The following is a 13,830-nucleotide window of genomic DNA, read 5'->3' on the forward strand; positions in this document are numbered from 1 at the left end:
TGTACTCACTGCCTTACATACGAAACTGTAAGCCCTCTGTACATTATTTTGACAATAAATGAATTAATTAATTTTTTTTAAAAATATCATGGGAGCCAGGTGTCAGTGGCTTACTTCTATATTCCTAGCTATTCAGGAAGCTAAGACCTAAAGATCACAGTTCAAAGCCAACCTGGGCAGGAAAATCCATGCTAAGTGGAGCTGTGGCTCATGTGGCAGAGTACTAGCCGGCAACTATGCCCAGGCCCTGAGTTCAAGCCCCAGGATTGGCACAAAAATAAAACAAAAACAACAACAAAACATGTGATTCAGGCAGCTGGGGAGAATAGCTGGAGAGAAGATAATAAATAAAAATTTATTTTTCATTTTCAGTTTATAAAATCTGACTACCAATTTCTTGGTTAAAATGACAATTTCAAAGCTTTTGGTTTGTTGAAGTCTATGGCCCATATGTTTATATATGTGCAAACACTTGATAAACATATGTGAAAAATAAAATGAGATAAGATTTTTAATATTGAAAGATCCTTTATACATATAAGGTAAGAGGAAAAATAATTACATATTTAGCATTTGAGCTCATTTTAACAGCTAGTTATTTTAGTTCACCCACTACACCCTGTTTTAGTTTGTGTCATATATTTTTATTCTATCGGCTATTTTAGATCAGACATTCTTTTAAAAACCTCAGATGATCTCTATTATGCTGTACTTTCTCAAAAAAAAAAAAAAAAACCAAAACCTAATATAAATTTGTGTTTGTTGGCGACAGGCTAATTTATGCAACTAAGTCCCAATAAGAGAAATGCTGGTACCAGGAACAATGTAAATCTGTGTTTATCAGCAACCAGCTGATGTATAAAGGAAGGAAGGAAGGAAGGAAGGAAGGAAGGAAGGAAGGAAGGAAGGAAGGAAGGAACTGAAGATTATAAAGGGAATTTGCTCGCTGGGAATCATAAAAAGAACTTCATGATTTCCAACTCCAAGCTTATTATACTCTCTTTAAATATTTTATTATACATTAATTGTACAAATAGTGTTGTAACACTTAAAATACAGAGTATTTCATGAATTTCATGTCATCTTGTAAAGAAACCATGAAAATCTTTTCTGTTCCATACCAATTTTAATATGTGAAACATATACTAAAGTTAGCAGGTACTGACTTTATTTATACCTGAAAGAGCAAAAAGAGTGAGGGCTGGTCTCTCTGGCACTGGAAATGTTGGGAACTAAGACTCAAGAATTCAGTTGTTAGCACTGCAACTCATTCTCTGTAGAACCTCTAAGCTAATCTTGTGCTATGAAACTGAATAAATGTGTTCATAGGGGCATAGCTATTAGGTTCTTGTGATCCTCTGCTGTGACTAGCCTAAACCTGGGCTAACTATTCCCTATGAGAGTAACCGTAGAGTCCACGTTTCTTTGGGTATGGCTCACTTCACTTAGTATAATTTTTTCCAAGTTCTTCCATTTCCTTACAAATGGGGCAATGTCATTCTTTCTGATAGAGGAATAAAATTCCATTGTGTATATGTACCACATTTTCCTGATCCATTCGTCTACTGAGGGGCATCTGGGTTGGTTCCATATTTTAGCTATGACAAATCGTGCTGCAATGAACATTGTTGTGCTGGTGGCTTTAGTGTGTTCTTGTTTGTGGTCTTTTGGGTAGATGATGATGCTTAGTGAAATGAAGAACTCCATGTTATGGAAACGAGTGTTATATCACTGTTGTAATTACTTTCAACATGCCATGTGAGACAGTAGCTTCTTTTGTTGATGATCCTTTTGTATCCCCTTCCTATGGTTGTACCCACGCTATCACTATATCTCATATGAGTACACAGTATATACTGTATATACTGGTATTAGAACTAGGGAAGTGAAAGGGAATATCAAAATCAAGAGACAAAGGATAAAAAGACAAAAGACTCCAAAAGAAATACTTGCAAAACCATTTGGTGTGAAACAACTGAACAACTCATGGTGGGAGAGGGAAAAGGGAAGAGGGGAGGGGGGAATGAGGGAGGAGGTAACAAACAGTACAAGAAATGTACCCAAGGCCTAACGTATGAAACTGTAACCTCTCTGTACATCACTTTGACAATAAGTAAGTATTTAAAAAAATAAACTGAATAAATGTCAGTTTAAAACATACATTCATGTAAATTTTAAGTTAAAAATCCTGTAAGAAAAAAAGCATAAGAAAAATGGCCTTGTTCTAGCTCAGACATTTTTGTGTGTTGCTATATTTAAAGTTCCAAGCAATTTTAGGGTCACTTTGTTGTAACATCCAAGACTGCTTCCACAGCAATCATTCCTATAAGCTAAAATGAGATATTTAGATGCAACCAAGTGAACAGAATAATGTGATTTTTCCCCAATCAATCCTTGGTCAAATCTTTCTTTGAACAGATGCAAAAAATTACCTGACCTATGACTGTGAAAATGTCAGCCTTTCTTCCAACCACCTTAATGGCAATTACCCCAGGATTAGCAATAAATGTGTGTCCTTCCCCTTTTCAAGTTAAAGTACATTGGTAAGTAACTTCCACTGACAAATACTCTTGAGTTTGACAACTTACAGGACTGGTTTCTCTTCTGTATAGCAGCTGTGTCACAGTTTTCTTCTAGACAGGTAGACATCTTGAGCTGAAAGAATTTCAAGCTCAGGATGTTCTGAGAAATCATACTTCATCTTTTATGGACCTTTCTCATATCAACAAGTAAGCTTTTATCAGAAATTGATTATTACCACTTAGGAAAGCTGAAAGCTAAGAAACATCGAGGGATGACTATTACTGTAGCTGGGTGACAATCTGGTAAGGGTGATTCTTCAAACTGACAGCCGGGAAGTCTAAATCTGGAGATTGTTCCTTGGCATATGCACAAACATCCATAGTACATTAAAAGAAAAGCCAAAGCCAGTCTAATTAGAATTTAATGCCACACAAATGTTTTTTCTAAAATACAGTATTTAATTATTTCCCGAAACACATTAAGTCAAAACAACATGTAATATATGTTACTATTTTACAATATATGTTTGTATTTGCTAATAGGTGGATAAAGAAATCGAAAAGCTCCAGTAGAAGATACCTATCTTAGACCTTACTTGGAGTGAAAGAGGAAAAGGAAAGTGATATACTTTGAATGGATTCAGGAAACGATGGAAAAAAAAAGACAGAGCAATATCTATATATTACCCAGTCCAAAAAAACTAAGCAATATCGAATTAAGGAATTTGAAAATTAAAATTGAAAGTACATACAATAAAATGCTCATAAGTCAAATTCACATCCCATTCATTCATTCATTCATTCATTCAACCAATATTTATTAAACTCATACTATAGAGAAAATACAGCTTAATATGCTCAAGGGCAATAAAGGCAATTCTGACTACAAACACAATTCAATAAAACAAGATGTGATGAGTACTCTGACAGAGGTGCATCCAATGACATCCTGGGAATAATTTTGTTAGGCCTATAGGTTTCTAGTGACAGAATTATAATTCAAACTAATTTGACCAAATAAAACATAAATCCAATTCAAAGAAGATAATTAATTAAAAGGAGATGAGGAGCTATGTGCTGGTGATTCATGCCTGTAATCCTAGCTACTCAGCAGGCTTAGATCTGAGGATCATAGTTAAAAGCCAGACTGGGCAGGAAAATTCATGAGATTCTTAGCTCCAATTAAACACCAAAAAGAAAAAGTAGATCAGTGACTCAAGTGGTATCCTTGAGCACAAAAGCTCAGGGGCAGTGCCCAGACCCTGAGTTCAAGCCCCAAAACTGGCACAAGAAAAAACAAAACAAAACATGGAGTATTCTCTTGGACCCTAAGGACCTAAATGCAGACCAGCCTCAGTTCCAAGAACTCCAATACCCTCATTTTTTCTTTATCTCTAATCTTCACTGACTCTGCTTCTTTTTTTTTTTTTTTTTAATTGTTTTGCCAGTCCTGGCGCTTGGACTCAGGGCCTGAGCACTGTCCCTGGCTTCTTTTTGCTCAAGGCTAGTACTCTACCACTTGAGCCACAGCACCACTTCTGGCCTTTTCTATATATGTGGTACTGAGGAATCGAACCCAGGGCTTCATGTATATGAGGCAAGCACTCTTGCCACTAAGCCATATTCTCAGCTCTGTGATTCATTTTATTGTCTTACTGTTCTCCAATTTGGGACTAGATATGATGAAGAAAAAGAAAGTACCACATTTACATGTTACTCATAAAAGGATCAGTTGCTCATAAAGGGAGAAATTTCACTCTCTCACTACTAACTCCACATACTCCCAGGGACAAATTCTATTTATTAGGCTTTGTACATCCCTGATCAAATCAAATGTTATTCCCACAGTTCTTTGCAATAAATAAGTTAGTAGTACCATAAATTCATTGAAAATAAGTGAAAAAATTAAACTATTTTTTGAAGAGGAAAAAGAATGAGTCATTTGTACACTTCCAAAAACAATACACTTCAAATATAGAAGTCCTCAATCTTTGGCTGCTTACTACATGGAAAGAAATCTTAAAAATCCAGCTTAGCTGGTCCCTCAACGTCCTCTGTCAATTCCCTTTGAGTTGAGAATACTGAACCAGGAGTGAACCTGGCATATGAATGATCACTGGGGAAATGAGGCAAATCACAAAGATATTAGAACAAGCAACTTCACAAACATAAGCAGGAAGCATAACCTAGTCCTTCCTCATGAGCTGTTCTTTAAGAGGCGACAAAGGAAATGCAAAGGATTTCCTCCATGTTTCCTATGCTTCCATAAAACCAGCCTTTTCCACTTGAACATCCTGCTCCTGAGAGGTAGTTTAACTTTCTGTTGCTATCTCAACTTAATAACAACAAAGTTCATTTTACACATCAGCAAGACTGAGGAAGTTGTCATCTTCACCATTAGTGTCTTAAGATATAATTTAGGTACACACTATTACTTTTTTTTATGGTCCTGCTACTTGAACTCAGGTCCTGGGTACTGATCCTGTGCTTCTTTTGCTCAAGGCTAGTGTTCTACCACTTGAGCCAGAGTGCCACTTCCAGCTTTTTTTCTGAGTAGTTTGTTAGAGACAAGAGTCTTATGGGCTTTCCTGCTGGGGCTGGCTTAGAACCCTGATCCCCAGATCTCAGCCTCCTGAGTAGCTAGGATTACAGGCATGAGCCACAGGCACCTTTTCACACTACTTTTACGAATTAAAAAAAAAAAAAATCCAAGACAAAACCTGGTGCAAGAAGATCCCAAGTACTCTACAAATTCCAAACAAAAACCAGAACAAAATATTCCTAAGTACATTTTAAATAATATTAATATTTAAAATATTTAAATAAGGCGCTGGGAATATGGCTTAGTGGTAGAGTGCTCGCCTTGCATGCATGAAGCCCTTGGGTTCAATTCCTCAGCACCATATAAACAGAAAGAACCTGAAGTGGCACTGTGGCTCAAGTGGTAGAGTGCTAGCCTTGAGCAAAAAAAAAAAAAAGGAAGCCAGGGACAGTACTCAGATCCTGAGTCCAAGCCCCAGGACTGGCAAAAAAAAAAAAAAGTAAATAATAATATTAAATATTTTAATATTCAACTCTTAATAGTTCCATGTAGTTAAAAACAAAACCAAACAGACCTGTTCAATTCCTAGAAGTGTGGTTATTGTCTAGCACACTATGTCCTTTTCAAAGACATGTATGTATACACACACACTATTTTTCCCCAAGCCAAATGCCATTATGGCATAGCTTGAAGCTGCATAAACCCAAAAGGAATGATATAAGTAAGACTCACCTGCCCTGCTACAAGTGGCTGATTAGCAAAAGAGCATATGCTATATTACAGCCCACAAGGAAATCCCTAAGTTCTAGGAACCAAAAGTAAGGAAAATAGGGCTGGGGATATGGCCTAGTGGCAAGAGTGCCTGCCTCGTATACACGAGGCCCTAGGTTCGATTCCCCAGCACCACATATACAGAAAACGGCCAGAAGCGGCGCTGTGGCTCAAGTGGTAGAGTGCTAGCCTTGAGCGGGAAGAAGCCAGGGACAGTGCTCAGGCCCTGAGTCCAAAGGCCCAGGACTGGCAAAAAAAAAAAAAAAAAAGTAAGGAAAATAAAAATTTGAACCCTTGTTTGTTGTGTTTTGTTACAATTAACAAATATGCTTCCTCAGTTATGGCATTTCTGGAGAAAATGATAGTGAGGCAGTATATAAATGTGTGCGTATGTACATATATGATAAAATGTAAAGATGACGGCAGCTTCATTTACAATGGAAATATACAATATATTTTCATTTTGAGTTGTCAAAACAGGTGACAGTTGCTTACATTATTTTATCAGTTTTAAAATTCTAATCTGAAAAATAATGGCAGGAAGGGATAGCCCAGGGATATCTTTGCACTGAGTGAATATCAGTAACTCATGCCAATAACAATTACAGGGAATTATATATGACAAAATGAGGCAGAACTATACTGACAGATCATGCTGCGGCCAATTTCCATATTTCCCTACATTTACATAAAATGTAATCACCAGGCAAAATTGTGTGAGAGATACACAGGATCTCACTGTACTATTCCACTAATTTTGTGGATCTATAATTGTTTCAAAAGAAGGAGACTTTACAAAATAAAAAATAAATACACCTTTAATGAAAATATCTCTGAGCTAGGTATCAATGGCTCACACCTATAATCCTAGCTGCTCAGGAGGCTAAGATCTGAGGATCACAGTTCACAGCCAGTCCAAGCATGAAAGTCTTATTTCCAATTAATCGCCAAAAAGCTAAAAGTGAACTTGTGGCTCAAGTGGTAGGTATACAGCACTACCCTTGAGCCAAAAAGCTGAGGGGCAGTGCTGAAGCCCTGAGTTCAAGTCCCAGTACTGGCACCAATACAAAAAACAAAAACCAGAAAGTATCTCTGAGCACACAGACATACTGAATATGTAAGTTTGTATCCCATAGCCTCACATGGTTTTAATCTGTTTAATAAAATGTAATGCTTCCTAACAATTTTTAAATCAGCACAGATCCAGAATATATGATCAAAGGAGTTGAGCAAAAAAATAAGGAAAAATTACTTCATTAAAAAAAAGACTAAAGCAAAGAATTAAACAATAGAGAACTTTTTAATGCTTATTCTATCAAATGTGCACTTGCCAAAACTCTCTAAATAGAAGTTTTGAAAAGAAAACAGTGACTTTTAAAGGGTGAGAACATTATTTGAAGTTAACAGGTTTGTCAGAGGGCTGACAAGCATTAAAAATTTATATTGATTTCAATTTTTCATGTGTCACATAAGAGTATAAGGAAGTAAGATCTCAGGTTTGAAGGAGCTCATATTGTCAGAGTAGAGATGGAAGGTTAAGAAATAAACTTGTGTAGTAAAAGAAAGATTCAATGATAAACACAGTGAAGGCTGTTTTCTCTAATGAAAATAGAATGATTTAGACAGGCGCTGATGGCTCACGCCTGCAATCCTAGATACTCAGGCGCCTGAGATCTGAGGATCAGAGTTCAAAGCCAATCTGGACATGAGAGTCCCCATGAATGTCTTATCTCCAGTTAACCATTTAAAAACCAGAAGAGGAACTGTGGCTCAAAGTAAAAGAGTGCTAGCTTTGAGCAAAGAAGTTCAGGACAGAGCCCAGGCCCTACAACCAACAATAACAATAACAAAATAAAAGAATGATGAAATGCAAAGGTATTAAATAATTATGTGCAAGCTTGAATTAATTACACAAAGTATAAGATAGAATATCTAGACTAGAAAACCGCAAACTGTATTCACACCAAGATAGATATATCAACTGTTTTAAGCTCTGGTCCTAGAGATTGTAATTTTCATGTTTTAATTAATAAACACCAATTTGTTTCATGTAAGAAATGTCCTCAAGCTTCAACATGCCAGGAAAACATAATAGATTTAGAAAACATAATAGGCTTACAGATGAGCAAACCCACTCATTGTAAATGTGTTTGTAGTTCTTGTTCCCAATCCCCCTGAGATTGCTCCCATCCGGTGAGCCATCGATAGTGCCAGATCCACCTGCCTTCAGGCCCTAGTTCAAATCCAGTCACCAGTGAAGGTTTTAGTTGTCACTCCTGTGTTCGGTGATTAACTGTCCTGCTGAATGTTTACCTAGCCTATAAATGTGGTTGAGATATAATCATCCACTAATGCTATTCATTTTCCTTTTGTGTGTGTGTTTTTTGCTTGTTCAATTATTTGGGGGATGATACTGGGGTTTGAATTAGGACCCTAAACTGGGCAAGTACTCCACCATTTGAGCTATACCCTCAGTCCTTTCAGTTTTAGTTTTATTCCTAATAGATCTGATGTTTGGGCTGGGAATATGGCCTAGTGGCAAAAGTGCTTGCCTCGTATACATGAAGCCCCGGGTTCGATTCCCCAGCACCACATATATAGAAAACGGCCAGAACTGGCTCTGTGGCTCAAGCGGCAGAGTGCTAGCCTTGAGCAAAGAGAAGCCAGGGACAGTGCTCAGGCCCTAAGTTCAAGGCCCGGGCTGGCAAAAAAAAAAAAAAAAAAAAAAACAGATCTGATGTTTTTACCTAGAATGGTCTGGACTACGAGCCTCCTATTTATGCCTCCTGAGTAGCTGGGATGACAGGAAGTATATCACCAGACCTAGCTTTTTATTGATGGAGATGTAGATCTCAACAGCTTTTTACATAGCTTTCTTCAAACTGCAGTTCTTTCAATCTGTCTTTCAAGTAGCTGACATTATAGGCATGAGCCACTGTACCCAGTCCAGCATAGCCTAGCATTGCTATTTCATTTCATTTTTTCTGGTACAAATATGGATTATTGAGTCCTCTCAACTTGATTCTAATACCTTCATGGGCAAGAGACATCTTCATTTTTCCAAAACTAAGCATAGTAGACTTTTGAAAAATGTACCCTAGATCTACAATGGTTTAGTTTTATATTAAATTGTATACTGTCTGTGTAGCATAGTATTCCAGCATACAAAAATAATTTTAAATATTGACACTGTAATTTTGTAACTACTGTCTTTTCTAAGTCTATGAAATCAGAAAAAAATGAAGCACATGACTTACATTACTTAATTCAGGCCCTTAATAAAACAGTACACAAAACAGGGTCAAAGGAAAAGCTCTGTGACATTTCAGAAGACACCTAAACACTAACAAAAGTTAAAGCCAATCATGTAAATGAAGTTCTTCCAAAAACTCAGGGCAGTAATCAAAAGCTTTACTGAAAAGAAGATAATCTAAGTATATGAAATTCACTTCCCCTAAGAATAAAGTAAATAAATTTTTTGCTTGTCTCCTGGTTATCCTGTTTTGCCAATTGACAAAAGTACTTTCCTACTAAAAGTTTGTGAACCATCTAACTTAAAAACCTGAGTGTACGTTGTTTTAAAATCTCCAGAATGCTTTTATTTACTGCAGTCTTCTAGGATATTTCTTCTTCTCTGTATCTCTGACAGCGTCCTTGCCAGTTTCCCCAAGAGCCTCCAGAAGGCTCACAGATCTGGCAACATCTTGACTTTAACCCAGGGAGACCTATTTTGCACTGCTGACCTTCAGAACTGTGCCATAACAAATCTGGGTTGTCTTAAACTACCAGTACTGTGGTAATTTTTTTTAGAGCATCAATAGTAAACTAATTGAGATTTGAATTTAAAACATCTTGGCTCAAAATCAAACTCCTTTTTCTTGTTATGGTCCTATGCTTACCATTTAGATTGACAAGCTGCACTTCACTTATTATTGAACCTTCATGGTAAACTCTAATCTGTCCAACCTTCACTACTCCTCTTTACGTCGTTTGTTCATCTATTTCCCGATTCTAACTCATGTGCCTATACCTTGACTTCTACAGTCCCAGCTCTCACTTGAGACCCTCCCATAGATCTAGTCTGCTATTAGTTTAAGATCTAACTCCACCTATTCAAAAGAAAAGTCAATAGTTTGAATTGAAAAATCAATAACCTCCAATTATAAACTATTGGTAGAAATGTAAAAAGATGCAGCCAGGCTGGGCAATGATAGCTCACACTGTTAGCTACTCAGGAGGCTGAGATCTGAGGCTCATGGTTCGAGACCAGCCGGGGCAGGAAAGCCTCTTATCTCATATTAATCACAGAAAAAGCTGGAAGTAGCACTGTGGCTCAAGTGGCAGAGTGTTACCCTTGAGGAAAAGAAGCCCAGGGACAGTGCCCAGGCCCAGACCCACACCCTGACCCAGAGTTTAAGCCCCAGTACCAGCAAAAAAAAAAGTGTGGATAGTATGGAAATGGTGCAAATAATATGGAAGTTGCTCCAAAAATTAAAAATAGAATCATATGATCTATCCATCCCACTTTTACACACATGAACACACACAATAATTCAGAGCAAGATCTCAAAGAGATAACTGTACACATATGTTCCTTGGTACATTATTCACAACAGCCAACACAGGAGTCCACCAAGACATGAATATAGAAGTAAAGAGTGTATATATACATATAATAGAATACTATGTAATCTTAAGAAAAAAGGAAATTCTGTCACCTGCTACAACATAAATGAACCATAAAAACATTCTGCTAAGTGAACAAGCTCGTCATAATATGACCAATACTGTACAATTCCACTAATGTTAAATATCTAAAGGAGATAAAATCATAGAAACAGAAGGTGGAAAGGTGGTTGCCAATACCTAAGAGAAATATGAACTGTGATTAATAGGCATATAGCTACAGTTTTACAAGACAGAAAGTTCTAGGGAGTGATTATAAAACAATGTTATACTTAAAACTACTGAACTGTACACTCAAAATAGTAAAGATAGCATATTTGGTGCTACGTATTTTTTTACATTATGATGTTTTATACAATTAAACAAATGTGTGAAGAAGAAAGGAATATCTTTAACTAAAGAAATAAGATTCATATAAAAATAAATTTTAGTCATCTCAACTCAAAGATACCGATCATGTATAAGATCTTGGAAATTACATCCTTCAATAAAAAGCTGAAGGCTAAAAGGGAGAGCATATTTAGCCTAAAAAAGAAAGATGTGAAACCTAAAAGAATTAACAAGAGAAGAATACCTAAAATTACTCTATGCTTAACTATGGTTAGTTAGTTCATTCGTTCATTCATTCAATGGATGTTTATGGAACATAAGCATGTAGAAAACATTCTTCCAGATTCTTTGGATTATATCAATAAATAAAACAAAATCTACTTTTGTTAAATCTTATATCCCAATAGAAACAAAATTATAATAATAATAATAACAACAACAACAATAAATATGTGAGGTCAGCATCCCCTAAGTGGACCAATGATTCCTGGGACTCATTCCCTATGTAACTCATCCTTCCTTTGTGAATGAGCTGGACATAAGAAATGAAATATAGCCAAAATCACAAAATGGCATTTCTGAAGTTAGGGTTCTGTAGTGTCTGTCTTGCTCACACATTCTTTCTTAATCTCTTCTGCTCACTTGCTTTGGTGAAGGTAGCTTTTAAGCTTCCCTGCAGAGGGGCAAGGAATAGAAGGCAGCTCCCAAATAACAACTACCACTGAACTGAAGCCCCCACTTCACCAACCCACAAAGAACCAACCCATGGTAACAATCATATGACTGGATTCACAGGGATCCACTACCAGTGGAACCTTTAGGTGACTATAGCCCTGGCCAATATCTGAGTGCAGTCTGACAGGAGCTAGAAGATACACCTAGATTCATTCGTGACAAATTAAAACTATGATAGTAAACACTATTCTTTTAAGTCACTAAGTATTTCAATAATATTTCAAAGTATTTCTACATATCAACACATAACTAATAGGTTGCAAAGAGGTGCTCAAAAAAAAGCAGGCTAATCATTGGGGAAGGAAATGCAGAAGTAATTTCCAATTTTAAGAACCGATATTTTAAAAGCTTGCACGTGAACATTAAAAACAGCACAATTAATAAAGGTCACAAATCGGAAACAATGTCCTATCTGTCAATTAGTGATAAACAAAATGTGCTATATCTAATGAATACTATTCAGTCATAAGAATAAAATACTGACACATGGTATTACATGAACTGTTTCAAACACAGTATGTTGAGAGAAACGAGACACAAAATACCAAATACTGTATCATTCCAATACATAAAAAAGAAATCTATATAGACAGAAAGTGGTTCAGAGGTTGCCTGGGGTTGTAAATGGGAACAGAATTAACTCCAAATGAGCATGGAACCATTCAAAATTAGATCATCATAATGGCTGCTCAAACTAGCAAATTAACAATCTTTGAATTGTACAACTCAAACAGGCAGGTTTATGGTATGCAAATTGACCCTTAAAATTTTTTTAAGATTGACGGAATTAAGGAAGCATCATTGAAAACCAAAATTTGGAAAAGGAAGGTTATTAGCTATAAGAATATCTGTGGGAAATCTACCAGACAACAAAAGCTCAAGCTAAGACCTTTGGACATATCTGGTGCACCTGTGGCACAGCAAGGTGCCATGTATGGCTGCAGCTGAATAAAAGAGGAAAGCAGATAAAGTAAGCAAAGTAGAGATGGGTACATATGGGTACAGATTACTGCTGCTGTAATCACACAGACTCTGGCTTTAACCATGCAAGAATAAAGAAGCTGCGAATGAGTGGCTGTAATCCTAGCTGCTCAAAAGGCTGAGATCTGGAGGACAGTCAAAGTGTAAAGCCAACCAGGGCAGAAAAGTCCATGAGATTCTGTCTCTAAAATAACCAGATAAAGCCTAGCTGCAATGTGGCTCAAGTGGTAAAGCACCAATCAACCAAGAAAGATGAGCAAATGCAAGGTCCTGAGTTCAAAACCCAGTGATGCCCAAAAATAAAAATAAAATCTAGTATTGTATTACAGGTGAAGTGGCTTTTCCCCATTCTCATAACACCTTACCCAGTTGTTCTTCTTCCCAGCATAAATTTCCATGTTGTCTCCATACTGAGGCTCTTCCAGTAGTGTCTGGTACTCAAACATGAGGCGTGAGCTCTCACGAAGGCGGCTGCATTGGAACTGGTGATACTGTTGCACAAGCTCCTTCACCACAAGCAAGAGGCACTCTGGATTTGCAGGGTTCCAGGAGGCAAGGTTCTGTAGAGCCATAAATAAAGACTAGTGAGATATGGTTTTCCTGCAAATCCTGAGTCACATTCACATATCCACACAAAAGAAAAGGATGATAAAAGTCTAGGAACAACAGACTGCTGCTGATCAACAATGAGCCCCAGAGACTAAGTTAAAAGGGCCTTGTGATCTTGGTGGTTCTTCCTTCTAATATCTAAAATTCCTGGAAAACAAAAACAAACAAACAAAAAACAGAGGTGTTCCATCATGTACAGGCAGAGTACTAAACAAAACAAGAAACGTAAGATCTAAGAAAACCATCATTTTAGCCCTGAAAGACTGAATTTCTTCCTTATTCTTCTATAATTTTAACTTTCATTTCAACCACACATAAGTTCAGCATTATATGTCTAGTAATTAAAACTCTAGATAAACATATCACCTGCATCTGCAATGCCAGTTGTAAATAAATGCCCTATAGACAATAGGGCTTTACAGAAATGTAAGCAGAAGGAGGTCTGCAGAAAAGATAGTAATGAAATAGAGACAGGTTCCGGAGAGTTGCTGGAAATGAAAAATCTGACAAGCATACAACAGTTATGCTCAGGTCCATTCATTCCACAAACCCTATATTATGTATCAGTCACTATCCTAGGTAGTGAAGAAAATAAGCAAGTCCTTGCTATCGAGAACTTACTTTAAAGGGACAAAATCATACATACATACACAC

At 36.8% G+C, this 13,830-nt stretch overlaps 1 protein-coding gene across 1 annotated transcript in view; it reads right to left on the minus strand.

Annotated features, from left to right (window-relative positions):
- The window catches only part of Babam2 (BRISC and BRCA1 A complex member 2), a 400,816-nt gene that overhangs the window by 256,698 nt on the left and 130,288 nt on the right, over positions 1-13,830 (minus strand). The window contains exon 5 of the mRNA XM_048353209.1: positions 12,933-13,127. Within this exon, the coding sequence (XP_048209166.1) occupies positions 12,933-13,127 (195 nt within the window). The remainder of the gene's footprint in view (positions 1-12,932; positions 13,128-13,830) is intronic.

Source organism: Perognathus longimembris, chromosome 8 (assembly GCF_023159225.1).
Source record: "Perognathus longimembris pacificus isolate PPM17 chromosome 8, ASM2315922v1, whole genome shotgun sequence".
Taxonomy (NCBI): Eukaryota; Metazoa; Chordata; class Mammalia; order Rodentia; family Heteromyidae; genus Perognathus; species Perognathus longimembris.